This window comes from Phocoena sinus, chromosome 1 (genome assembly GCF_008692025.1).
Source record: "Phocoena sinus isolate mPhoSin1 chromosome 1, mPhoSin1.pri, whole genome shotgun sequence".
NCBI classification, from domain to species: domain Eukaryota; kingdom Metazoa; phylum Chordata; class Mammalia; order Artiodactyla; family Phocoenidae; genus Phocoena; species Phocoena sinus.
In genome coordinates, this window is record NC_045763.1 from 151,712,815 (window position 1) to 151,740,230 (window position 27,416).

Here is a 27,416-nt window from a genome sequence, read left to right on the forward strand (position 1 = left end):
TTCAACACCCCCCTCTCTCCAACGTTCAAAGCAAGCAGCCCCAGGACCCCACCTCCCTGGTGGCCTCAATGGGTCCCATTGTCCAAGAAGCTATTTGGCTTGACCCCAGCCCCATAAGCAGCAGGACGCAAGCTCGGAGAGGGGTCTGCCTTGTCCCCTGCTCAGCCTCGGCTGGCCGCCTTGGGGGAGCCTGTGAGGCCGGGGGCCCCGCTGAATGTGACCTATTGTCTTCAGGGTGGATTTAGGAAGTGCCAAGCTCCCATCAAACAGCCCTGCTCCTCAGGTAAAACAAAAAAAGGGCTGTTCATTTGGGACCTTTCTTCCCTTATCTCCTTTTCCTATCTCCTCAGGCTTAGCTATGGTGTAGTGTTCAAAACCACTTCCCCTCTGAGCCAATCGGAAGCCGGGGCTCACCCTGTGGCCCTGAGGTAAAGTTATTTATAAACGCCTCCCTGGATTATTTGAGCAGAGCCCTTTCGCACACCTCTGGAACACCTTTCGGCTGCCCGCTCCCCAGACACACCTGCAGCCCTGCCCAGCCGGCTCTGCTCACCCACTGGTAAGCCCCACCCAGCCCACCCCCTGGGCTGGGGGTCATCCCTGGAAGAGGGCGGGCACCGGGGGCAGTGAGGGGAGGGATGACAGGAACCAGCCGATCATGGCGGTGGCTGTTTGCCAACCTGGGCACAAGTGGGAAGGAGGCTCTGGGCCCCCTGGGTCTGAGAGCAGCCCCCAGCCCTTCACCTCGGAGAAGCCCATTGGGTCCTCACTCCCATGTCAGGACCTCAGCTGCAGGGCAGGGGGCCAAAGGGAGCTTGTGGGATGGAAGGTCCGGTGGAGGAGGTCTGCCGGACCCCCAAATGGGGTGAGGAGAAACAGCCAGCTCCTTTGCAAGGGCTTCTTTCCTTTGCAGAGGAAACAACAAAAATATTGGAACTTCCTCGGGGCGCCAGCCTTTGAAGCTGCTGGCTGCACCTCTCCCTTTCTTTTCAAGTCTTGGAAGCCAAAAGCTCTTAATGCTTGGCTCACCGGCCTGCTCTGTGTGGCTGTCTACCCCCTCCTTCTGCCCCCGCAGACGTCCTCTTGCATTCGTTCGCTTCTCCACCAGCTCGAGGCCCCTGCATGGGCTGCGTGTGTCCCCAGTGTCTCCATGAGTCCTGAGAGGTTGGAGGAGGTGGAAGGAGGGGAAAGCGAGGATTAGGGGAGGGTGAGCAAGGGACTGGCTCCATCAGGAAGGCAGGAGCAGGACCCAGGGACCCGACTCCCAGGTACATGCTTCAACTCAGGAGGGGTGGGACCAGCTCCACTGGCTCCCAGCCTCCTAACTCCTCAGCCTGCAGCTCTGAGGGGCCCCAAATCACCCTCAGGCAGTGCCCCCACTCCTCAAAATCAGCCCACGGGCTCCCCAGGCTAGGCCAAGCAAATCTTCTATCATTCTAGCACAACCCACCACCACCACCGCCACCCCCCGCCGCCATGACACTTGACTCCAGTGGGTCTGAGCACCGGGAGGAAGACCAGCTTTAAGGCCGTGCCCCTCAGAGTGGCACAGCACCCCAAGTCAGGCAGACCGAGAGGGGGGCTATCCCCCCAATGGCTTCACTCACATGGACACCCCTCTCCCAGAGCCCCACGGCCCTCCCCAGTCCTCCCTTGGCCCTGGCATTCAGAACCCGGCAGGACCCTCCTTGGGCAGCACCAAGACCAGCACACATGGCTCCTTCACCACCAGGATGGGCTTCCCGGGCACCTCCCAGAGCCTGGTCGACTGTCCGGAATGCTCAACTATATAAAGCCTGGGGGTAGAGGCAGACTCTTTTTTTTATCTCTTGATGTCCAGAGTCTTCCCAGGGATGGGCACATACCAGGCACTTAGTGAGCGTGTGCTGAACTGAATCAAACAACCCAAATCTGATCCCAATGAGCTCCCTGAGGGAATGAGGGGCCAGCTCAGCGCTGAGCAAGCTCTTCATTCCTTGAACCAGAGCAGCGGGCCCATTACTGGGGTCCTTGTACACTGGCCTACTTCCAAGTGAGACTCACCCTAGTCTCCTTACAGACCTCTAGGAATCTAACCTTAAATGTCCATTTCGGGGACCCATGACCTTGGTCAGGTCTCACTGCTGGAAAATGCCTTTCTGCTGGAGCTTATTTCCTCAGCCCAGCAACCATCCCCAGCAGGGAAAGCAGAGAGGAAGGGGTGAGCAGGCTTAGAGATAATGAGTGGGGATTTGGGCAGGTAGCAGTGACTCTCTCTCCCCTACAGGGGATACCAGTCCCTAGAACAGCCAGAGAGCAGGAAGGCAGCGCAGGGACATCTTGTGCTCCCCTTCACATTACTGAATTAGGCTGGGGTGAAGAGGGGGTGGGAACTTTTCCCAAGAAACACGGGGACAGTAGAAATAAAAGGAGTAGTGATAAAATGCCTTGGAAACTCACAGGCCTCTATACCCTCACTCCTTCCTGCCAGGGATGTGGTCACCAGCTGAGACCCCAGCTCTCCTCTTCTATCTGCAGTTCTCATCCCACCCACGCTGTCACTCAGAGGCGGCCCTTTCCCTCTGGTTCCCACCCTGGATGAGGCGGGGAGGAACCAGCAGCTAGAGCAAAGGGGAAACCTGAAAGTGACCTTTCCTCTGCCCAGAACACAGCGATCGCCCAGGTAGGGACCCGTGATAAGAAGCCTGAGCTGCATTGGCCGAGCTGGGGTTGCTCCCGTGCCTGGCACATGTGCACATCAAAGAACACCCCCCATCACACACACACACATACACACACACACACACACACTCACCTGGCAAGGCTGAGGAGGAAGCCAACCTGGGCCACAATGACAGGATCACCTCCAGACCTACTGAAACCCCACAGACGGGTTCCTCGTCTCCCTGCTCCCCAGATGTCCTGCCTCTTCTACAAAGATTTTTTTTCCCAGTCCTGGGAAATTTTGAAGGAACAAGGGCATGGGGAAGGCAGGGTGGGCGGCATGTAGAAGCAGATGGGAAAAGAAAGGCCAAGAAAGTCAGAGTGACTTGCCTGAGGTTGCAGAGGAACAAGGAAGAGACCCCTCCAGAATAATTGGAGTAATAATAACAGTCTGAATTTGCTGCTCACGTACTGTGGCCAGGCACCATTCCAAGACTTTCTATGCATTAACTTGGGCACTGTGCCCAAGCCCATCTCTGCCCACTGTATTCTCATGGGCAATGTGACAGACCTAGTCAGAAATATGACTTGGAGGAGATTCCAGTGGGCTTTCTATTGAATGAGTTCACTGTGTGGGAATTAAGATTTTGATGAAGCCCAAGAGGGGGGTCTGCTCTGGTCTGTGCCTCCCCACAGAGTCCATTTCCCCTTTGTTCCCACCCCCAGCTCCTTAGCTCTGCAAGACTTCCAGATCCCCCTTGCCCCAGATGTGACCCCATTCCCCCGCCAAGCCTGGGGAATTGTCCATACACCCACCTCTCCTCTTCCCTTCTCACCTTCTACTTCCCCTAAGCCTCACGGGCCCCCCTCTAGGTCTCTCCAGCCACTCAGGACCCGCCCTCCTTACCTCCACAGTGGGGGAGGGGCAGGGGCACCCTTTTGTTCCTCAATATCGTCACATGGCACCTGCTATTTATCCCTGATCCGGTGGGGGATGGGAAGCAGTGGAGGGGCTGACACCGTTTGATGGGAGGCCAGACCCGGTAATACACACCTATGGCAATAGAGCCCTCGACTTTTTTCAGCCATGCTGACATCATTTGGCAAGGCTGTGTGTTTGTTTAACTAGGGATCAAGTCTTCACGTTCCCTATACCTCTCTCCCTTTATTGCCCCCTCTCTCACCTTCCCACCCCTAACCTAGCATTGTACGAGCCCTCTCTGGGGGTCCCTGGGAGCCCCTGAACTCTCTGAGAACGCGGGGAGCATCTGGGAGAGGCGGTGCCCCCACCTCGTTGCCAGCTCACCCTTTTCCGCCTCTCCCTCCCATCCCCCTCTCCTCCTAGACATGAAGGACTGGCTGGGGATGAAGTAACCTCCCCGCCTAAGCCCCACCCTGCCTCAACCCCTATTCTTGGAATTAGTAAGTATGATGAGGGCACCTCCTCACCAGGAGCTGTGGCAGCTTGCGTGGTTGCAGATTTGCCACTCTGTCTGTCCCTATCCTGGGAAAGCCAAGGCCAGGAGAGGAGTCAGAACCCCCAGCAGGGCCCTCACGAAGGTCCTGTATCACTGGCTGGAATGGAAGGTCACCAGGGTTGTCTGATGCCACTCAGGGATGCCAGAGGGCAGGATCAGGGTTGTCTCTGGAAGGTCTGGGCCCCTTCCAACAGGAGCACTTGAGTTGGAGTCAAAGGCCTGGTTCAGTTCCCATCCCGCCTCTGAGACTCAGTTTCCTCATCCGCAAAATGAGAGAGCTGGACTTGCCTAGACCTCAGGTTCCCTCTGGGCCAAGCTTTCTGAGGCTGACGGGCTGCTGGGCTCTCATTTTTGTACATAGTGCACACTCAGGATTAGGAAAGCTCCCAGAGCCTTCTCCCTTTCAACACCCTATTTCTGGAATAAGATGAGGAGCGTATGGGAAAAGGGGCAGATTTTGCACTCCAGTAAAGCAAGGGATCTTCTCTCCTGTGTCAGCCTGTGTAAGAGGGAACTCCCGTCGCATCTCACCCCATTTGTATAAAGCCTACCCACAGGGGCAGAAACAGTCCTGCGTCATCCAAATTCATCTGTGCTCTCAGAAGAATTTCCAACACCGTCACCCCCTTTCCTGCCTCCCTCCCCTGGAAGCCAACGGTGATGCACAGGATGGACAGGTCCCAATAAAGGAGATTCAAGGAGAAAGAGATCCCAGGCCAGGGTGGTCAGGAAAGTCTTCATAGAAGAGGAACAGGTAGGCAGGGAGAAGGAAGAGAGGGAGGAGAGGGGAGGAGGAGGAACCTAGCAGGTCTTAAGGAGAGGCAGGGCTAAAAAGGCAGAATGAGTCAGGGCATCTCAGGTAAGGAGGAAAAAGTGGACAGAGCCCCTGAGGGGAAACCGAGGAAGCTTGCTCAGGGGATGCTGAGTGGACAGCTTGGATGGAGTGGGCAGACCCAACCTACAAATCTACTGAGCCCACCAAAACAAGGCCAGGTGCTGTAAGGACGAACATGTCAAAATAAGGAGTCTGGGCTTGATCCTCCTGGAAATGAGGAAGCTGAGGTTTTCTGAGCAGGGGGTGTGGGCTGGGGAATCGGTCAGAAGGCTAATGCAGTAGTCCAGGTGTGAGATAAGACCTGAGAGAGACACCGGAAGGAAATAGCAATGGGATTTGATGAACTACTCAATGTGGAGGCTGGCGGGACGGAAAAGGCAGGGAGAAGTGTGCGGGGTGGGGAGAGGTGCCACTGAGGAAATGGGGGAATGTGGGGGGGGGAGCCGGGTTAGGAGGTTTAGTACGATCAGACACTGCCAACCCCTCTGCCCACAAACGCACCACTAGAACTGGGAGCCTTTGAAAGTAGCCTGGGAAGGGGCTTCGGGTATCACCACCTGCTGCTTAGCAAGGAAACAAGATCTCCCATCGCCTCCTCTTCCCTCTCCTGCTTCAGCCCCCTTGACAATTCTGGCTATTGCTTTACAAGTGGTCTGTTCGGTGGCCAGGCATTGACTCCCCAAACGATGAGTCTTCCTCTGGAGCCGGGCTGGAGCTCTGGATTCCTCCAGAGGGTCACGATCCCCACTCATTGCTCCCAAAGGGCCCGCCAGGCAAAACACCTAGAAAGTCGGACCCTTCCTGATCCGATGAGAGGGTGGGGAGGGGAAGGAGGTGCGAGGCCATTCTGCTTTACCGGGGGCAAGGGGCTGGAAGCCTCTGAATAGTCTCTCCCAAGAGGAAGGAAGCGCTCTCCTATCTTAATCATAGTAATCATCGCCGTTCCGATTTACTGGGTGCCCTTAGGAGACCAGCCACTTCACAGACATGATCTCATTGAATCCTCATGGCAAACACCTGGGACTGTTATTAACCCCGTTTACAGATGAAGAAACTGAATCTTTGAACCCAGGTCACTCTGGCTCCAAAGCTTGTGCTGTTTACCTTATGCCACTCAGCCTCTCACTTCTCCCATTGAAGCGTCTCACGTGCCATTGCTCTTATTCTTTTCTGCCCGTGTCTTCTCTGAAACAGCATTTCTTGATTCACTCAGCAAGCATTTGTTGGGTGCATATTAAGTGCCCAGGCAAGGGCCTGGGCACAGACAGTGTGGGCAGCCTCATTCCCCCACTTCCCTGCCCGTTGGGTAGCATCCGTGGGGTTTTGCCAGACACCCAGCCCAAGCTTACAGGTCCTGGTGGGCCTCAGGGTCCTGCGACCCCCCGAGTGGAATGCACCAGCCTGACCTTCATCCACCTGGGCACAGTCTCATCCACAACAGCTCACGTTTGCATCACTCTTTACATTTTACACAAGGCTTTCTTGTCCATTTATTCATTTGATCCTCAAAAAACCTTGTGAGGAGGACATGGTACCCCAGTTTTACTGATGAGGAATCTGAGGTTCAGAAAGGCAATGCTGCCCCTTCCACCTCACCAGTAAAGCCAGCACTAGAACCCAGATTTCTGGGCCCTTAGTTAATGCATTTTCCACCTCTTCCCCGGTATTCTCTTCTACAAAAGGCATCAACCAGCCTGCTCCCCTCTGATAACCTCTCATTCACCCAGGTTCTCCCCTAGGAAGCCAGTGGGGGAGCCTCCTGAGACCCCCGTGTGGTTTCTCACTCTTAACTCCATCTTGAATCTTTTGCCAAACTGGCCACGGCCATCCCACACTCTCCACCTCGCAGACGTAATCTCCCTCTAAGCCTGTCCCTTCTCTTTCCTCACCCTCCTTCTTCCTCTGAGGTCCTCCAGGTGGGCTTCTCCCAGCTCTGGGGGGCAAGGGAGAGGAGAGCGGACCAGCAGTTTGAGGATGGAGGAGGGAAAGATCCATGCAGGGAGCTCCTCTGGGCCTCAGGGGCCCTGGCACTTAGTCCTGCCCTGCTCAGCTCCTGGAACGTCAGCAAGGTTGCGCAAAAAGCTAGGAGGAGAGGCACCAGTACACAAGGGTGGAGGAAAGGTTAGACACAGGAAGCCGTGGGAGAGCCAGCCGCCGCAGACCATCTTGATTTCCCCAAACACACCACTGTCCCCCTGGGGAAATCTGTTGGTGAAGTCCTAGGCGGTTCCTTTAAGAAGGGTCCTCTTGAGGTCACCTCAGCCATCCCCCGCCCCCAGGCAGGCTGTTTTCTCTCTTTCTTCCAGGCTGACCGGCTGAATGGTATGAGACATTCTGCCAGGGAAACTGAGGTCCAGGGAGGCAGAGGGGCTTGTGGGGACACCAGGGGACGATGTGGGGAGGGTGGTAAGCGGGAGGGGGCAGAGGATCAACCTGCTGAATCCCAGCTGTGACTCCTGCCCTTGCACTCCCACCTCCTTTTTGCCTGGTGTTCAGCGGGGGTGACGGTGATATAACAGGTGTGGAGTGCCAGCCACGTGCTGGGCGCCAAGCAAAACAGCCAGGGTGAGCGTATGCATCATCCGTGCCTGGGAGGCAAGGCCACCAAAAGAAGTGAGTCTGGTGGAAAGACTTGAAAGAGGGAAGGGAGGCACCTTGCTGGCTTGGGGGCGGGGAAGACAGAATAAAAGTCTGCTGAGCTAGGATTAGAGAGAGAAGGTCCAGGCCGGTGCTGGGAAGGGATGCCCCTCGTTCTTCCCTACTCTGCTTCTCCCAAAGCTTGTAAATGCCCCAGACATGAGCCAGCCCAGGCCCCGCTACGTGGTAGACAGAGCTACCTACTCCCTCACCCTCTTCGATGATGAGTTTGAGAAGAAGGATCGGACGTACCCACTGGGAGAAAAACTTCGCAATGCCTTCAGGTAATGTGGCCCAGAGCCCAGACTCCTCTCTCTTCTACTCCCCACCAAAATCTTCCCGTACCAGGCCATGACTCCGGTACCAGTGTCCCTAAGACAGGACGTGGGGAAGCCTCGGGGAGGTGAGATTCTGAACCCTGAATTTGAGATCCTATGCCTCAGCTCTACTGAGACCCCCAAGGAGGATGGGGAGTGGAAGCAAGGACCATCCACAGGCTCAGAAGGGTTGTATACCATCCCCAACCCCCTGCATGAGGTCTCGCCATATTCTCAGTCCACTCAAGTCTCTCCTGGGATCTTAAGGGAGCTGGAGAAGGGCATGCTACCATATGCGGGTGGGGAGCTGCAGAGCCTTTGCTGCTCCTGTCCCTTCTCCTGTCCTTTCCTTATCAAGGAAAATCTGAAGCCTCCCCCACCCCCGTGTGCACTTTGTCCTCTTTCCCTCCTGGGTGCTCCTTCCTTCTCCTGGTCCAGACAATGCCCAAAGACAGCCCCTAAATTCCTGGGCTCTGCTAAAGGGTACCTACCAGGATGTGATCTCACCAGCCCCTGGGCTCTTTCCTCTCTCAGATCCCTGGAACTGTGCTGGCGGGTAGTGAGACTATGCCTATGAGAAGGGGGCTCCACGAGGGGATCTATACCCACACTCCAGGAGCCTGAGGCTACGAGCTTTATCTTCCCCCGTCCCAGACGTCTGGCAGACCTCCCTCAGGCTTCACCGGGGTCTGGTTTGCTCTTCCTCACCTCCCTGGGGAAACAGCTGATTCAGTTACCTGAATTGAGGTCACTGGCAATGGCTGAAGTAGAGATGCAGGTGGAACTGGTTCAGACTGGGGGAATCACCCAGCTGAGTCTTCACTAAAAGCCCCAGCCCAACCCTACCTCTCCTGGGAGGCTCCATCTCTGCCCGGTTACAGTCAAGACCTTGGGTGCCACAGCTGTGTCCTTCAGGCAGGCAGGCTCTGCAAGTCTTTGTGCCCAAAGTTTAAGTTTGGGTTGTTACTGTACTGGAGGGAAGAGGGTACCTGCTGTTGTCCTAAAAGATTAGGATGATGGATAACATAAGGCGATGCAGGGAGCTAACAATTCCCATGTGGCTGGCAAGGGAGCCTTGAACAGTGCCTGGCACACAGAAGGTGCTCCAGTAAATATTTGTTTAATGAATGAATGAATGAATGTCTAGAAAACTAATCTCTCTCCGTCCACTTCCCGCCTGGCTTCTGGAACCTCTGTATGGGTGTCTGGCATCTGTTCCCAGTTCTTCTCTCAGGCTTCAGATTGCTTTGCTCAATATATGGCAGGCTTGCAAGTAAGGCTGGGCATGTACAAGCCCTCGAGTGGGTTGTTTTTCTTCCCCAGCCAGCTCTCCGTTCACGAGTCCAGTTTTCCCTGCCACAAACAAACATGAGAGAGTTCCTGCAGGCCTGATTCTCTCTTAGGACAAGCCTTTAGAGATACTTTAAGCTATCTACTACCAGTCCAACTCCCCATCCAGCATCCCAGGGATGGGAGAGGCACTACCCACCACAGAGGAGACCGGGGAATCAGATGGTGATGGTGATGCGGTTCCATGAAGCGCTGGTTGGGACAGAAAATCTACCCAGACTTTACAGGGTACAAAGCATTGCCTGTGTTAATTTCAGTTTTGGGTGATATCTAGGGGACCCAGTGTCAGGGAAACTATTATTGAGCAACAGCAAAGAGCAGGAATTGGTGCTGGGCAGGAAAGGAGGGCCTAATCAGAGAAGGCCAGTGAGTCACCAGATGGTCCCTGAGTATTTGAGTTCCCTCAGCTGGGAGAAGAAAAGCAAATGCCTGCCCGCCCCCTTCTAGTCATCAATCCACCAGCTGTCACCCTTGAGATTGAAGGCCCTTGTTTTTACCACTCCTGAGTTTCTAATGAAAGGACCTCAAGGTGTTCAGCAAACAGGGGAGGGATCAACTCTCCCCACCCTGCGTTAACCAACAGTTTCCCCATTCTTCCCTCTCCTGATGAATTAACAGGGGAAAGAACTCCAGCACTCGAGTCATCACACATGAAGGATAGTAGGTCAGCAGAGGTGCACCCTGCAGGGAGAGTGGAGCCTTCCTTTGGGGGGAAGTTCTAAGAGATATGGCAGCAGCCCCCACTCAGACTGAGTTTCAATTCAGGCCCATTCTTTCACTTATTCATTCATTCATTTCTTCAACAGATATTCACTAAGCACCCCAGTGTAATGCACGAAGTATACAAAGCTGAACAAGAGAGCCAGACTTCTCTCCATGTTGGGTTTACTGTGTAGTGGGAGAGATAGATGAAAAGCAAGAAATCACAACACAAGGTACACACAATGCTGCAGGAGCCCAGAAGAGGGTGCCCGGGCCTGTGTTCAGTCAGACCAGAGAAAGGCCATCTGAGGTGGAGGCTGGACTTGACACCTCGGCAGGCTCAGCCACCGCAAAATCCATGCCTTTAAGCCAAGTCTTATAGACTTCCCAGGTGAGCAGTCAGCAATCAGAAGACCTCCAGCTAGTGCCCAGGGCATGGTGATGGCTCTCAAGAGAAAGTCCTGCCACACCGTGTGGGTGCTCACTGAATTTTGCGTGAACGAGTGAACGAATGGATGAATGACCAAGAACAGGATATTATAATCTATTCCCGACTCAGAGCATCCAAGCTGTGCAGTGCTGACCAGAAACCTGCCCTCTGCCCCTCCAGATGTTCCTCGGCCAAGATCAAAACCGCAGTGTTCGGGCTGTTCCCTGTGCTCTCTTGGCTCCCCAAGTACAAGATCAAAGATTACATCATCCCTGACCTTCTTGGCGGCATCAGCGGTGGATCCATCCAGGTCCCACAAGGTGAGGGGATCCCCTCAGCCAAGCCTACTTCTCTCCCCACCCCACTCTCTGTGACCTCCATAACCCAACCATGCCCCTGGATGTTCACTGTCTCGGTCTTCTGCAGGCATGGCATTTGCTCTGCTGGCCAACCTTCCTGCTGTCAACGGCCTCTACTCCTCCTTCTTCCCCCTCCTGACCTACTTCTTCCTGGGAGGTATCCACCAGATGGTGCCAGGTAAGGCCTCTCCCCTCTCAGCAGGGAGCTGACCTGGACCACAAGGATGGGTGGTGGGTGGCGAAGGGGGTTGGGGTGATTTCCCATCTGCATTCTCCTCTAGCTGGTGCTGCTTGGTCCTGGAGGGACCATCACTGTGCGTGTCAGTCCCAGGTCTTCTGTGACCTTGGAGAAGGCACTTAGCTTCCGTGAGCTCAGTTAGCATGACCTGTTTGGTCTCCCTCCCTGGAATGTGGGGAAGACTTTGTGGAACAAGATATGCCGTAAAGTGCTGAACAGGTGTGGGAAATTACCATCTAACTCCCAGACTGGTCCCAGCAGACCACTTCAGGGACATATGGAGTTCTCCGGTGCTAAGTGAGATGGAGAAAAAGGGCCTGACCACAAGGCCTGTTTCTGGCGCAGGCTCTGCTTATATTTCCAAGCCCATTTCCTCATGTGTCCAATAAAATAACATTAACAGTTGGGGTGAAAGCACATTGAAGAGTTGTAGATCATGGTTAGATGTGAACGGTTACTGTTATGCTGGAAAGGGGCCTTGGAGGCATAGGGCTCCATCCCCATGGGGGTCGGGAAGCGTTCCTGGGCCCCTTTCTGGTTTCCACGGGTGTGGTCCAAACCTCTGACTTTTGCTGGCTGGGTGGGGCACCACAGGTACATTTGCCGTTATCAGCATCCTGGTGGGTAACATCTGTCTGCAGCTGGCCCCAGAGTCGAAATTCCGGGTCTTCAACAATGCCACCAACGAGAGCCATGTGGACACAGTGGCCATGGAGGCCGAGAGGCTGCACGTGTCGGCAACGCTAGCCTGCCTGACTGCCGTCATCCAGGTGAGGGGGGCGGCCTCCATCTCTGCTGGGGCCCCACCTCAGGAAGGCACCAGCCCACCCTGCCCCTGCCTCAGAGTCCCAGTTTTGACATTAAAGCTAACTTAGGGCTCTACGTCCTCCCTCTTCCCCACTTCGAGGCTACAAAGGACCTTGAAAATTCAGAGCATCTCTCCTTCTCTGTCTCCAGCAGGTGCATAAGACCAGCATCTACACCTAATAAAACTGTCCTGAGCTAATGACTGTCTAAAGGACTTCTGGCCTCTCTCCACTACCCTTTCCAGTGCCCAGCTCTCAGCCAGCACAGTCTTCCAGTTTCTCTAACATCACTTATCCCCCTCCTTGGAGCTTCTTCTGCTCCAAGCTACAGCATCACCTGCATGACATAAATTGCATTTCCACCACATGCAAAGGACTCTGCTAGGTTTTATGAAGGCAAACGCAGCAGCACAGAATGTAAGAGCAGGAAGCAACCTTGGAGGTTTCATTCATTGATTCATCCAGTTAATGTTTTTTCGTTGTTTCACCGTGCCAGGGACTGGGCTAGGCTCTGGGGGTCAAAGATAAGTAAGAAAGAGGCCCAGTTCTCAAGGAGCTCACAGCCCAGCTGAGGAAGTAGCCATATCAACAGATAGATGTATAGGCAGTGAGGTCAGCAACATAGAGAAAGTCAGGGAAGGCCTCTCCTCAAAGAGAGGAGGTGACATCTGAGCTCAGTCTAAAAGGGTGAGTAGAAGTTGACCAGTAACCAGATGAACAAGGCATGGAAGGGACAGTCCAGGCAGGGGGAATAGCACCCCCAAGGCACTGAGGCCTAAGAGAGTGTGAACTGACCAGGGAATGGCAAGACAAGGAGTTTGGTATGGCCAGAGGGAGGGGGCCTTTGGGGAATAGACCAGAGAAGAGGCTAGAAAGGTAGGCAGGGGCCAGACAATGAAGTCTGAAGTCCGTCCCCTAAGCAGTGGCTTTGGATCTGATTGGCAGTCGGTTTGGACCACTCAGACTATGGAGAAGATGACGGACGGGAGCTAGATGAGAGTTAAGGCAGGGGACCTGTTGGGAGATTATGCAGAGGTCCAGGCAAGAGTGACAAGGGCCTAGACCAGGGTGGCAGCCAAGGAGATGAGGGGGTAGACTTGCGGAACATTTTGCCAGGAACAAAATGAACAGGGCTTGGTGATAGATTGGAGATGGGGGGTGAGGGATGATGGCTCCCAAGTTTTTGGTTGGCCAGCTGGGTGGGCAGGGGTGTCAATTACTGAGAGAGGAAACACTGGTGAGTACCAGGTTCATTTTACAGACGAGGAAACTGGAGCCAACGAGGTGAAGTGTCAGAGGCTAAAGGTCTGCTGGCAGGAGAGGGCGAGACAAGGTCATGATGGACTCATTTCCCTAGAGCTGCTGCTATCCCAGGGCTGCACGGAACTCCAGCCCTGGGTTTGAGCCAGGCAGGTATGGGAGCTGCTGACCCATCTTGGTCTCTCCCCACCACCCCTCTCCTCTCAGATGGGCCTGGGCTTCGTACAGTTCGGTTTTGTGGCCATCTACCTCTCTGAGTCCTTCATCCGGGGCTTCATGACAGCCGCTGGCCTGCAGATCCTGATCTCCGTGCTCAAGTACATCTTCGGACTGACCATCCCCTCCTACACAGGCCCAGGGTCCATCGTCTTTGTGAGTCTAGGAACGCACCCCTGTGAATAGAGAGGGGCTTGAGCAGACACATGAGCCGAGTTCACTGTCTTAAGAAGTTCAGAGAGGATTCCAAGAAGTTCCCGCTTTGGGAGGGAGTGTCTAACACGTGACCTTGAGGGCTTGCTGAGGTTCTCTGTGGTTAAACCCTGCAGAAAAGCAGAGGTACACTCTCCATCAGCTCCCCGTTCCAGTGCCTCAACCCCTCCCTGCCTGGGAAGTCCTTCCTTATGTCTAATCTCCATCCCTCCTCCTTTAGCTTGAACTCTTTCTAGAGAAAGAGGAAGGGAATCTGCATTCCCATCCCCGTATGAGCTCCAGACATGCCCTTTGGGAGAGGGTGGTGGAAAGTGGAATTCTGAGAAGGATCTGGATTCTGCTTTGGTGAGAGCTGATGACGTCCCTTCATTGGCTCAGATGCTGGGTGGGAGCGGCGTGGGAGGAAGGGGTGGGAACACATGAATATGATGCTGTCTCCCACAGACCTTCATTGACATTTGCAAAAACCTCCCCCACACCAACATCGCCTCGCTCGTCTTCGCCCTCATCAGCAGCGTGTTCCTGGTGCTGGTGAAGGAGCTCAACACCCGCTTCATGCACAAGATCCGCTTCCCCATCCCTACAGAAATGATCGTGGTAAGGACCTTGCCCAGGGGTGGAGGGCTGGGGCCCAGGCAAGAGAGGCTGTGAAAAAAGGAATCCGGCTCCAGTCAGAGCCAGGGGAGCCCCTCTACCCACCCGGCCCCCGGCCCACTCGCCCACTGTGAGCCAGTAGGACGGAAGTCGGGGGTGAATCTACTCCTTCCCCCTGTGTATGGCTCCCACTCTCCCTGATCCTCAGGTTGCCCCTCCTCGAGGAGGCAGGGGAGTGGGATCTGGGGTCCGCAAAGTAAAGGGAAGGCTTGAGAGGGACCCCTGCCCTGGCCCCAACTTAGAGCCAATCCCGATTCTCCACTTTGGGGTTTGCAGGTAGTGGTGGCAACAGCTATCTCTGGGGGCTGCAAGATGCCCAAAAAGTATCACATGCAGATCGTGGGAGAGATCCAACGAGGGTGAGTCCAGGTGGCTGGGAAGCCTGACCCCACCCCCACTGCACCGCCCCCAGGTTCAGAGTCAGAGATGAAATGAACTCTATGAAAGTACATTATAAACTCTGTGACACTGACCAGCTATGAATTATTACTATTACTTACTATGGAGAAGAGCCACACAATGGTGGCTGTTTCCTGAAGGTGAGTCATGAAACACCCCCGCGAAAGTCTCTGTTGATGGGTGCTGTTAAAGCAAAGCCGCTCCGATCAGCCCTTCTCCGGTTCTTCGCCTTGCTCTGATACATTGGCTCTTTTACCCACGTGGAAAGGAAGCTGTTAGGACTAACAAGATTCACTGAGCGTCTACTCTGTGCCAGGCACCGCACTGGGCCCTGGGAGGGGAGGGGAGGTGCTTATGCTGCAGAGTTGGAGCAGGCCACAGAGAAAAGGCCCACAGCACTGGGGGCTGCGGATATTCGGACGAGTGCGCGTAAGGAGTCCAGAACCTGGATGTGAACAAGTAAGGCCCTACCGCTTACCAGCTCTGTGACCTCAGGCAAGTTATGTTCTCTAAGCCTCAGATGTTTGCTTTGTCAAGGGGAGTGACGGTAGCGGCCCTGCGGCATGGCACTGAGGATTCAGACTGGAAGGGATAATTCATGTAAAGGCCCTGGCACAGAGTGGGGCCCAGCCGGTCCCTGTGGGTTGATGAAGGTCGCAGTGCCCTCCCTCTCCTCACACCCCTGGGGCCTGCCTCCTTTCTGGCTCCTTGGCAGGTTCCCCACTCCCGTGTTGCCTGTGGTCTCACAGTGGAAGGACATGATTGGCACAGCCTTCTCCCTGGCCATCGTGGGCTATGTCATCAACTTGGCTGTGGGCCGGACCCTGGCCAGCAAGCACGGCTATGACGTGGATTCTAACCAGGTAGGTCCGGCCACCCCCCAGCAGGGCTGAGCAGGCCGGGCCAGGGCCCACAGAGGCCTGGCAAGAGATGTTTTGGGGCTCTGGGCTTAGGTGAGGAAGGCTGCCTGCTAGTGGGGAGGCGGGGACTCTAACACCAAGAGGCTGACTTCCACTTGATTGGGGGTATGTGGCTTTAAAGCAGTAGGGTCACTCTCAAGTTCAAGATCCAGCTTGCAAGGGCAACCGTGTTTGGTCTGTACCCTGCACCCCAGCCCCAGCTTCCAATCCTGTGCCCACAGGAGATGATCGCCCTGGGCTGCAGCAACTTCTTCGGCTCCTTCTTTAAAATCCATGTCATTTGCTGTGCTCTCTCTGTCACTCTGGCTGTGGATGGAGCTGGAGGAAAATCCCAGGTGAGCGCTGGACCAGGAGAGTGTGGGAGGGATGGGGGAGTAGTAGAACAGTTGCCCCGGAGAAGCCAGGCCACCTGCTTCTCCAACCTTTCTCTCCCCTCCTTAGCCTCCAGTCCACCAAAGGCATCTATTGGAAACAAAACGAGGGCGAGAATTTCACACCTATTCCCTGTTTCCAAACTCTTTCTCTGAATAGATGTCAAGCCTGTGCGTCTCCCTGGTGGTGATGATCACAATGCTGGTCCTGGGGTCCTACCTCTACCCTCTCCCCAAGGTAAGAGCACAGCACGAGAGCAGAGGCAGCGAGAGACTCCAGTAAGAGCAGGCCCTGAGGGCTGTGAGGCACTTTACAGATTACCAAGTGCCATCATTGTCACACGTTGTCCTAGTCACAACCTGTGAAGTAGTAACGCAGGTTTTACTCTCCCCATTGTACAGGTGAGGGAAACTGAGGCTGAGAGGGTCTAGGTGATCTTCTTGTGGTGACAAGGCTCACAAGTGCAGGGCTGGTCACAAACTCCAGACTTCTGACCTCAGAGTCCACACCCAAGTCAGTGTTTTACAAGTCAGTGTGGGCGCCTGGCTAGGAGGGCTCTAGGCACGGGCCGTGTGGGGATGAGGGAAAAGAGGACGGGCAAAGATGGGGCCAGGGGCCCTATGACTCTAGCACCTGCGCTCCAGCCCTAAGATTGAATGCAGAGATTTGGGGTCTCTGCCAGCAGAGATGTTCTAGAACTGCAACTCTGTCCTGCCAGGTTTCAGGGTCAGGTGTTTGCAGGAAGGGCAGGAAAACGGGGACACCCCAGGTGACAAGTAACAATGCTCTGCTTCCCCAGGCTGTGCTAGGAGCCCTGATTGCTGTCAACCTCAAGAACTCCCTCAAGCAACTCGCCGACCCCTACTACCTGTGGAGGAAGAGCAAGCTGGACTGTGTAGGTATTGGGCGGCCTCTGGGTACCCGTTGTGCCCTTGCCGCCTCCTCCAACCCCACAGCCCTGTCATCTCTCCTGTCAGTGATCCCTCTGGTCGGCTGCTTGATTAGCATAACCGAGTGCTGACAGCTCAGGTTTTGGAGTGAGACATCTTATGTTCAAATCCTAACTCAGCTGTTCACTGGCTTTATGACCAATGGCGAGTCCCTTAACCTCTCCGAGTCCTGGCTTTCTCATCTGTGAAATGGGTATCTTATACTCTCTACCCCCCACCTCAGGACGCTTATGAAATGAGATAATACAAGTAAGGAGCACATTGTCGAATTGTATCTTGTGTTCAATAAAATTTAGCTAAGAAAGCTAAATGAAATCATTTTAAAAAACAAAAAAACCTAGAACATAAAGCCAGCAGACCAGGATCTTAAGCAGGTTACCAGACTTCTCTGGAGTTCTGTTTCCCCATCTGTAATTCGGGTGATGGTCACACACTGGCTCTGAGGATTAAATGAGATCATAATGGGAAAGCACCATGTAACCGTAAAACAATCAGCAAACATGAACCATTGTTTTGATTAGTCACATTCCTAATGCATCTTCCGCTGGGCAGTTGAAATGAGGCTACCGTAGACCGACGACACTGCCTCATCCCCACTCGAGCCCCACCATAAGCTGTGAGAAAGGATTTACTAACCTCCTTTCAAGATGATGAAACCAAGCCTCAGAGAGGTTTAGTCACGCATCAAAGGCCACAGAAGTAGTAAGTGCTAGAGTCAGGACTGGAACCCCAAATCTTAGACTCCAAACCTCTGGACTGGACTGTCTCCTAGGGGAGAAGGTACACTTGCACAGTATGAGAAGGAAATCCTTAAAGCCAGAGAAGTGAGTGGTCCATCTGGGGTCCCCCAGGGAGTGAGGGATGAGGATAGGGAGAAAAACAACGTCCCAGTTCCCACCCCGAGAGATCTGCTTTTATCACATCCCAACAATCCCCCCCACTATGACAATAGTTCCTGATATTTACATAGTGCTTTGGGTTCCCATCTGATCTTCACAATTCTGTACAAGAGTGTGGGCAGATTTATTTCCTTCAGAGGAACATGGGGGACTCTAAAACACCACAGGAGGCAACTGTCAAAACTGCATCCAGGGCTTCCCTGGTGGCGCAGTGGTTGAGAGTCCGCCTGCCGATGCAGGGGACGTGGGTTCATGCCCCGGTCCGGGAAGATCCCACACGCCGCGGAGCGGCCGGAGCCTGTGCTCCACAACGGGAGAGGCCGCAACAGTGAGAGGCCCGCGTACTGCAAAAAATAAAACTGCATCCAATCCTGTCCCCAAACGCACACAACCAGGCCCCAGGCTATCAGATCAGGAAATGTAGCTGAGCACGTGTCCGGCACACAGCTTATTATCAGATGGAGGAATGGAACTCAGGTTTACGGAGCGCTCACTGGGAGCCCATCACTAAGGCTAGGACCTTATCTTCCTTAACTCTTTAATCCTTTCATGAAGCTGGTATTATTATTCCCCCTTTGTGAATTAGGCAACTAAGGATCACACAGCTAGTAAGTAGGAGAATGAAATTTGGAACCCAGGCATATCTGACCCAAGACTCATACTCTTCTCACTGAGCCATCCTGACTCCCTGTGTATGCTGGGGTTGTCTATTAACAACCAGACAAGATCAGGGAGCCACACTCAATCTAAGGGAAATGGGCAAGTGTAACCGAAGCTCAGTTACATAAAACAGTGCAAAAATGGCATGAAAAGGGAAGGGTGGGTCTGAAGTTGTGCTAGCAGAGAATGACCTAGGCTGGTCCAGGAAGACTTCCCCAAAGGGACAGTTTTCTCCCCAGGCCTGCTTTGACGTCTCTCTCTTCACAGTGCGTCTGGGTGGTGAGCTTCCTCTCTGCCTTCTTCCTGAGCCTGCCGTATGGTGTGGCAGTGGGTGTCGCCTTCTCCACCCTGGTTGTGATCTTCCAGACCCAATTGTAAGTAACAGCCCCTCCCCCCAAGGCACAGCAGTGGGGCCCCTGGGCCAGTCTGCCAAGGGCTCCCACGTGAGGCCTGGCCCAGCCCACTGCATACTGTCACCTTCTGGGCCTGGCACTGGAGGGGCTGCCAGGCCCAAGGAGAGCCTGGCCCAGCCAGGACTTTCGGCACAGGCTGGGCTACCTGACTTCCCACATCCTGAAAACCCAGGGGAAGCCATCACAGTCTTGGAGGGCTGGAGCACCAGAGAAAGTGGGAGTCAAGCAAGTGGGTGAGACTCAGTGTCCTTTCAAGGGTGCTACTAGACCCCAGACCAAATGGAACCCCACCCCAAGGGAACAGCAAGTCAGAGGACAGCTACATCCTTGCTATAAAAACATTAAGTGGGCTTCTCTGGTGGCGCAGTGGTTAAGAATCCGCCTGCCAATGCAGGGGACACGGGTTCGAGCCCTGGTCCAGGAAGATCCCACAGCTGCGCTCTAGAGCTCTTGAGCTGCAACTACTGAAGCCCGCGCACCTAGAGCCCATGCTCCGCAACAAGAGAAGCCACCTTAATGAGAGGCCTGCGCACCGCAACGAAGAGTAGCCCCCGCTGGCCGCAAATAAAAAGAAAGCCTGCCCGCAGCAACAAAGACCCCATGCAGCCATAAATTTATTTATTTTTTATTTTATTTTTTTAAAAAAATTAAGTGAAACAGACCAGGGGGTCCAGGTCAGGGCAGGAAGGATGCTGAATATCTGGGAAACCCTGTCTTCTCTTCCTGAGAACTCAGAACCAGGAAGTGGTGACTTTAGGGCCCCGTAAGCATGTCACCTTGTTTACTCCCCACCCTTTCTCCCCCCTGAGCCCCAGCCTGGGAGCTACGTCAAGGAGCTACCTGTCAACCCTCTAATTATAGCCCAGACACAGGCCATCAGGCATATGTCTCCAGTGCAGAAAGACAAACACAAAAACCCCAGGGTGAGGAAGGGACCCTCTCCTGGCCTGCCTCTGCCCAGCCCCCAGCCCCAGTGTCCCTCCAGGCCCATCCGCTAATAGCATTCTCTTATGTTTTTCTTTTCCTTCTTCATCCAGTCGAAATGGCTATACTTTGGCCCAAGTCATGGACACTGACATTTATGTGAATCCCAAGACCTATAATAGGGTGGGTAATCCAAGATTGTGACCTCCCTCTTTTGCCCTACCCCCACCCCAAATAAAAGGGTTTAAAAAAAAAAGCCAATAAAGATATTGCTGCTAACTGAGCCGAGTCTTCCTGTCACAGGCCCAGGAAATCCAAGGGATAAAGATCATCACTTACTGCTCCCCTCTCTACTTTGCCAACTCGGAAATCTTCAGGCAAAAGGTCACTGCCAAGGTAAGGCTCAGTCCTCTGGTGACCAGAGGGGCTGGACAGAGCGTGCCTGGAAGATGCAAGAAAAGGAGCTGGGAGCTGAGAGCAGGCCACTTCCAAAGAGGGTGGAGGTTAAGACTGCTCTCTGTTCTCTCCCTACAGACAGGTGTGGACCCCCAGAAAGTATTGCTGGCCAAGCAAAAATACCTCAAGAGGCAGGAGAAGGGGAGAACGGTGCCCATACAACAGAGGAAGTCCCTATTTATGAAAAACAAGGTGAACTGAGGCTAGAAACAGCCCATGCCCTCTCCCCTGCCGTCTCTGATCTTGTTACCTGGTACCCCACCTCCCAGTATCTTTGAAGTCAAAGACATCAAGTCTCTGTGGCCACTGCCTGGTGGGTATTGCCTGGTGGATATCTTCTCCTTCGATGAGGAGCTGTCAGCTCTTAGGGTAACCACTGAACTCCCACAGCCCGTCCTCATTTTCTGGCTAAGATAGGATATGCCCGTGGACTTATGAGCAACCCCATATGGGGAGCAGCAGTGAATTTCCTGGGGTACCCAGCCAACCTAGATCCAGCAAGGTGGATGTAGGTGTGGGAGTTCTGCGGAGAAGGCAGACGTGGATAAATGCGAAAAAGGAGCTCAATTGTTTCCAAAGGGCCTTTCTCTCAGAGCAGAGTGGGCTGAGGCTTCGGTGCCACTCTTGGAGGGGTTGTGGGAGACCAAACGTGCAGGCCCCACCTAAGGAAAGGGCTATGGGAGATGCCGGTCCTATGGGTTTTGGGGGGCTTGTATTCACCACCACCAGGTTCAGTTACCTCCACCTGCACACCCCTTGCCCCAGCTTCAGCCACAGCAAAGTCTGACTGAGTGTGATGACCCCTGACTCTGCCCTCCTACTCCCGCCCTCCAGACTGTCTCCCTGCAGGAGCTTCAGCAGGACTTTGAGAATGGCTCCCCAACTGACCCCAACAACAACCAGACGCCTGCTAATGGCGCCAGCGTGTCCTACATCACCTTCAGCCCTGACAGCTCCACAGCTGCCAGTTGTGAGCCCCCGGCCTCTGCTGAGCCCAGTGACATCCTGGCCAGCGTCCCACCCTTTGTCACCTTCCACACGCTCATCTTTGACATGAGTGGGGTCAGCTTTGTGGATTTGATGGGCATCAAAGCCCTGGCCAAGGTGAGGCCCTCGGGTGGAGGGAGTGCCAGCCCACCCCCCAACCCTAACCGTCACCCCTGCCCTCCTACACTCCCTTTCCTTGGAGCCCTCATTTGAACCAACTGAGCGAGACAGCTCACCAAGGAACCTAACAGCTCCTAAGATCCCTTTTCCCCAGATGCTACCAGGACAGAATGCTCTCTGCAGAGCAGGCCCAGACAGCACGAGGCAGTGCCTGCCTGGGGAGGGATACCAAAGCCAGGCCCCGCTGGTCCACCCTGTCCTAGCACCCCTGTGTAACAGAGTCCACCCCAAGTTCCCTCTCAGGCTGCCAGGAACCCACCCCAGGGTCCTCTGAGTAGAGTTCAGCTTGGCCCTGGTTCGTGGTCTGCCCTTCCTTCCCACACTCACCCAGACACTCTAGTGTCAGCCGGTTCTGGCCAACAGAGGAAAGAAGACATTAGATCAGTGCCCCACATCCTTAGACCAAACACACAGCTCACAGGATACCTTGAATAAATGTATCCACCTGATAACTTTTCAGCGGCCACTTCCGATGACAAGGAGTCAGTAAACCTCAGAGGCTGGCCCAGAGAGAAGCAGCCCAGAGAAAGCGAGGGGTACAGAGAGCACATAGGCTGATGGCATCACCAGCCAGGTGCACAGAAGGCTCCATCCCCAGTCCTGGGTTCAACCTTCTTCCCTAGCCGGGACCCGGCATGAAGCCGGGCAAAGCAGTAGCCTCTCTGGGCCTCGGTCCTCCCCTGCAGTTTCTGCCTGAAGCCACGACGTCAGGAAAGAGGTGGAGTCCAGGACTCTAAGCTACTGAAAGAAAAGATCTGGCCCCATAAGAAGGGGTCATGGGGACTTTAAGTGGTGGCCTCATTGGCAAAGCCCCACGTCCACCCCGCTTTCCAGAGGAGCAGTCAGCCAGCACTCCAGGGAGAAGTGCTGTGCTTTGCCGCTATTTTTATCTTTGGCTGCCAGGGCTCTCTGGGCTACTTATTTGTTTGGCTCCCCCTCTGATGTGCGTTTTGTGAATCGGTTTTCAGGCCCACTCAGAACATTCCTTTCCTTTTGTCTCCCTACCCCAACACCCTCCCGACTCCTCTAGCTGAGCTCCACCTACGGGAGGATCGGTGTGAAGGTCTTCTTGGTGAACATTCATGGTAAGAGAAGGAGGACGTGTAGGCGACTGGAAGGCTGGCAAGGGGCTGAGATGGGAATAGGTGGGTGGGATGCTGAATAGTGAGTGGGGTAGAAATGAGAACAGCCAAATGTTCCCCTAAACTACTGGCTGCTCATAAGCGTTTCGGGCACAAGTTAGAAGAGACTACAGCCGGGTTAGAGAACATCCTAGCGGTCTCAATTAGAGAGTGGGGGGGATCATGGAGTTAAGAAATGACAAGTAGGGTTCTAATTTGCCCACCACTAATTTGCCACATATCTTTGGCCAAGTCACTTCATCTGTCTAGGGATCGATTGCCACCCACATAAAATGAGCCCGACTAGATAAATTTGGGAATCTTCTCCAAATCCAAAAGTCTATGAATAAGCACAAAGCATAGATATACCATAACTATCCAGGGAAGACACAGATAACACAGTTTTATACGCACACAGTCTCCAGGGCCCACATACACAGCCCCAAACCATGTCCACATCGCAGTGGACTTTCACCTCATCAGCATGTGTGCAGAGTGCAGGGACACGGACACACAGCAAGAGCGCACAGACACACAGGAGGAAGGGAAGGGGCACATACTTGCACACCCCGTTTCCCGCGGAGGGTCAGCAACTTCCAGCAGGCCTAGCCAGCTTCGGCGCTGGCCTGAGCACAGCTCAGGCTCTGTGCAGGCTCCGTTCAGGAAGAGAGTCTGCACTGGCAAGTGACCTGCTCTGTGTGTGCTCCAGAGTTAGAATCAGAAGCTCCCGCCGACCCTCACTAGACACTCCTCAGGAAATCATGTCCAGGATTGAGCAGGAATAAGGACTCTTCCACACACACTGGACATTGTAGGAAAGGTCTGGGTAAACAATAGGAAGGACGAACCCTCAAGGGACAGAATGGGCAAACGTTTTAGCCTTTCCCACTCGAATCACCACGAAGTACCAACTCCCTGAATCAAACTGCTTCCTTCTGCCCTGGGGTGAAGGTTCAGCATCCTCAAGCTCATGTTGCCCTCTGCTGTCCAGAAATGGTACTGCAAAGCCAATGAGAAGGCTCTATCTAGGATATAGCAAGAGCACAACCCTCAGGCCTCTCTCTCCATCTCCCTCAGGCCCTCTCACCATTTTCCCCCAACCCCAGGTCCTGTCCACGGTGGTGTTAACCTTTTGAAGGTGATCTTTCCCTCCTTCCAGCCCAGGTGTACAATGACATTAACCATGGGGGCATCTTCGAAGATGGGTGTCTAGAGCGTAACCACGTCTTTCCCAGCATACACGACGCAGTCCTGTTTGCCCAGGCAAAGGCCAGGGAAGTGGCCCCAGCACGCAACTTCCAAGGGGTAAGGTCCCTGCACCTGAGGAATCCTAGGCCCTGGGTCACTGAAGTAGCGGGACGGTTTGGGTTCCAACACCAATTCTGTCAATTAACTTTTCTGAATCTCAGTTTTCTTATCTGTGGAATGGGTACTCTAAGGTAGCATTATCTACCACGGGATTTTTTCTTTTGTTTTGGTTTTAAGATTAACTGATACTTGTATCTTTTACGTCACTTGAACGAGCTTTGTATATTACAAAATCCTTATTAATATCAATTTCCAGATCACACAAACACCCAAAGCACAGCGGGTTATGCCTGGCATTCTGGCATTGCTCACCCCTGCTATTCCTTCGCTCTTTCTACAGGAGGCTTTGGGAAAGGGAGGGGAGTAAGCCTGCCTGTTTTAATTTAGCAGAGCTTGGAGATTTCAGGCTGGTGATGGATGAAGAGTGCGGATCAGAGTTTTGTCTCAGCTTCTTGACATTTAATTTACTAGCTCAGTAAGTGGTATGCAAATGAGCTACAAATAACACTGTCTACAAATAACACTCCAGAAAGCTGGGAGGCAGAAAAAGCCCATCCCATTGGGGTCCCTGCCCAGGCATCCCCAGCCAACGCCACCTCCCAGGCTCCCCTGCCAGCTCCGCTTCTACCCTTGGCCTCCCAAGACTCTGTGCCCCAGTCCATGAAACAAACCTCGTCTGCCCTCTGTGGGTCATAAGAAAGGCTCTTCTGGCCCTAGAGCAACCATTTGCTGTTTGCTTTAAGAGACTGATGAAGGTGAAGCCATCTGTTCTAAGCGCTGAAAGCCTGCCCAGGGAAACACTGGGGCCTGGCGCCTGCCTACCACACAGAGGGAAACTGTGAGAGCAGCGGCCTTTCTAGCCTTATGCACCCTGTCACCGGAGCAAAGAGAGGGAGATTCCAGAAGAATCCTCATCATCCGTTATTGCACAATGTCCACTATTTACAGTTTATATATTCTTAAAAATGTATATTATATGTATTGTATATTTAACTATTACAGAACATATTCATATCTATAAATGATACACACACACACCCTTTTCAACAGCATGGTGAGGTAGAGAGCCAGCAAAGTGAGTCTGATTATCCTACTTTTACAGATGAGGAAACAGATTCCCAGAGAAGGGAAATGGATTCGCAGGTCAGGCAGCTAGCCGGTGATCCTTGTAAGCTAGGTAAACCTTCCCTGCCTCTGAAATGCCCACCAAGGAAGCCCACACTGATGTACACCTGTCTGCTGTGAGGAGGAAAACCACAGCTGTGCTGTATTTTGAGAGGCAAATGAGGGAGGTGAGGGAAAAGTCAAGAGGGCAAGTTATACATCAGAGCACATGGTGCCCCCCCACCCACCCCGGAGCCTGCCATTTGTGCCAGACCGTCATCCAGTTACTGCAGCTCATTTTGCACTTGTTTCCCCCATCCAGGCTCCAGTGGACCCCGAGCTCTCTTTGTATGATTCGGAGGAGGACAGTCCCAGCTGCTGGGACTTAGAGCAGGTAAGCTGAAGGCCGGGGGTCAGGAGGAAAAGGAAGGAGACCTTATCAAACCCAAAGTGCTGCCTGGGCTCTCCCATCTCCAAGCCAGAGCAGTCACCTTGAAGGCAACAATGTTTCTTTCTCATCTTTCTTTTAATAGCAGATCTTAATTCTTCTCACTCTCTGAAATGCATCATGGGGGAAGGGAGAGTCACTGGACCAAGTCCTGGATAACTAATATCTATTCTTAACTCTCCAACACACCTGCTACTTGATCTTTGGCAAGCCACGTAACACCACCAGGCCCCAGTGTTTATCGTTGTAAAATAAGGGGAATATGGGCAATACCTTGTCCCATCTACCTAACAAGATTAGTGGGGGTTGCTTTTGTTCTCTGTTAATTCAACTGGTATTTATGGAGTGCCTACTACTTGCCTGACACTATCCCAGGGTGGGCACACAGCAGTGAACAAAACAAAGACCCCTGCCCTTGGAAAACTTACATTCTGGTAGGATCAGATGAATTCTAGGGATACATGAGGGATACAAATATTACTGCACGTGGATGGGCTTTAAGAGCTGAGAGCTATGCAGGTGTGAAGTCTTACTTCACATAGAGCCCTATGGTCCTGACATGAAAAGTAGCCCCCCCCTCCAATGCCCTGAATTAAAAGAAACCAGATCACTAGGTTTAGAGGAATTTGGCTCTGGGTCTATTAGAAGTAACATCTCACTTTGTGCCTCTTCCCATTCTTTTGGGGTATGACTTCCATGGTCCTCTAAACATGTCTCTGGGGGTGCTGAGGGCATGCGGGAGGCATTAGGAAAGAGAGCCGGGGCCACAAAGATTTGGCGGATGGATTTCTGGGTCCCTGTGGAATCTCCAGCACATTCCAAAAGCCTGGGTAGGACCAAAATAGCTTATCAGAGCAAGAAAGGACTTCAGAGCTTGTCTGATCTCAACCCTCATTTTACCTAATAAAGAAAGTGGAACGAAAAAGGAGGGCAGGACCTGTGAAAGTCACACAGCACACCAGAGGTGATTCAGAGTTAGATTTCAAGCATCTTCTCTTGTCACCTCTGTACCAGTTGACCTCTTAGGCTGACCCAGCCTCTCCCCGGTTCACATACACACGTGCACACACTCACACACACTTCCTCAAAATGCCTCTTTCTGGCCGGGGGTTCATAGGGTCACCTGGCGATTGCCACCACTCTGAACCCAACAGGTCTGATGCTGTCTCTCCCCCTCCCACTTCCTCCCTGTGGCCCTGCAGGAGATGTTCGGCAGCATGTTTCACGCAGAGACCCTGACCGCCCTGTGAGGGCCCAGCCAGTTCCCGTGCTGCCTGCAGAGCACCTGGTACCTGGGACTCCCATGAAGGATGAGCCTGGGATCATGGAGAGTGGCGGGTAGAGGAGAACACCTCCACCAGGACTCCAGTACCTCTCCACCCTCCTCCTCCTCTCTCATTCCCCTCCCGGCATCTCTAGAGCGAGTCAATCTCAACGGCAGGGAGAGACACCTCTTCATCCTTCCGCTGACCCTCAGGGCCCCAGCCAGCAACAAGCAAGCCTCCTTCTCACTCCACCGCTCCCACCCACACCCTGCCTGTGGCAGCTGACAGGACCCCCGACTGCTGGACTTTAAGACCGAGCCAGGAATAAGAGGAAGCCGTGTGCTGACGTAGAGTGCAAGCTTCGAAAGTGTCCTGGCGCCAGCATGGCTTGGTGTCAGATGGTGTCAAGCTGTCACAGGACACAGAGATGAACTTGCTTAGGACTCTGTGGTTGCCCTTTCCAGCTGCCCAGTCTGTCTCTGGCAGCTCTGTACCCCTGGGACCATGTGCTCCCACAACCCAGGTATCTCTGTCTTGGTGACTACGTCCCCTTCTTCCTCATCTCAAAGCTGCTGAGACCTCCACTACTATTTAGCACGTCAGACTGTAGCCTGGGGAGTGGCTACCAGAGCTACCTCCCCAGGGGCAGCCCACCAAGGTAGCCACACCAGCCTCCTGAAACATTATCACTCCCCCTGCCCTCAAGGGCTGCTTCCTTCTACTTGAGACCAGGTAGGAACCCAAAAGGGACAGGGCGGTAGCTGGCAGAACCCTCTGGCAACCCAGCAACAGATACTAGCTATTCTGCACAAAAGCTTTCCCTCTTTGTACTGGAGATGTGGAGGGGCAGGGGGCGCTAGTACCAATCCAGG

At 53.7% G+C, this 27,416-nt stretch overlaps 1 protein-coding gene across 1 annotated transcript; it reads left to right on the forward strand.

Annotated features, from left to right (window-relative positions):
* Positions 1 to 469: 469 nt before the first annotated feature.
* Positions 470 to 26,724, forward strand: SLC26A9 (solute carrier family 26 member 9). Its single transcript, XM_032647292.1, has 21 exons — positions 470 to 559; positions 7,735 to 7,877; positions 10,573 to 10,712; positions 10,819 to 10,929; positions 11,584 to 11,759; positions 13,263 to 13,427; positions 13,929 to 14,081; positions 14,415 to 14,497; positions 15,253 to 15,400; positions 15,679 to 15,792; positions 15,989 to 16,066; positions 16,629 to 16,724; positions 18,606 to 18,712; positions 19,789 to 19,858; positions 19,979 to 20,071; positions 20,210 to 20,323; positions 20,966 to 21,235; positions 22,329 to 22,383; positions 23,579 to 23,724; positions 25,154 to 25,225; positions 26,482 to 26,724. Exons 2-21 carry the CDS (start codon positions 7,753 to 7,755, stop codon positions 26,527 to 26,529), a joined length of 2,364 nt encoding a protein of 787 aa, XP_032503183.1. The 5' UTR covers positions 470 to 559; positions 7,735 to 7,752; the 3' UTR covers positions 26,530 to 26,724.
* Positions 26,725 to 27,416: the final 692 nt, after the last annotated feature.

What these genes read in the sequence shown, in the direction of transcription:
- SLC26A9 (XM_032647292.1), top strand. Translation starts at nt 7,753, where the DNA reads ATGAGCCAGCCCAGGCCCCGCTACGTGGTAGACAGAGCTACCTACTCC. An exon ending in ATCCCAAGACCTATAATAGG is followed by an intron (nt 19,859 to 19,978) that starts GTGGGTAATCCA and finishes TTCCTGTCACAG; the next exon opens with GCCCAGGAAATCCAAGGGAT. An exon ending in GCTGCTGGGACTTAGAGCAG is followed by an intron (nt 25,226 to 26,481) that starts GTAAGCTGAAGG and finishes GTGGCCCTGCAG; the next exon opens with GAGATGTTCGGCAGCATGTT.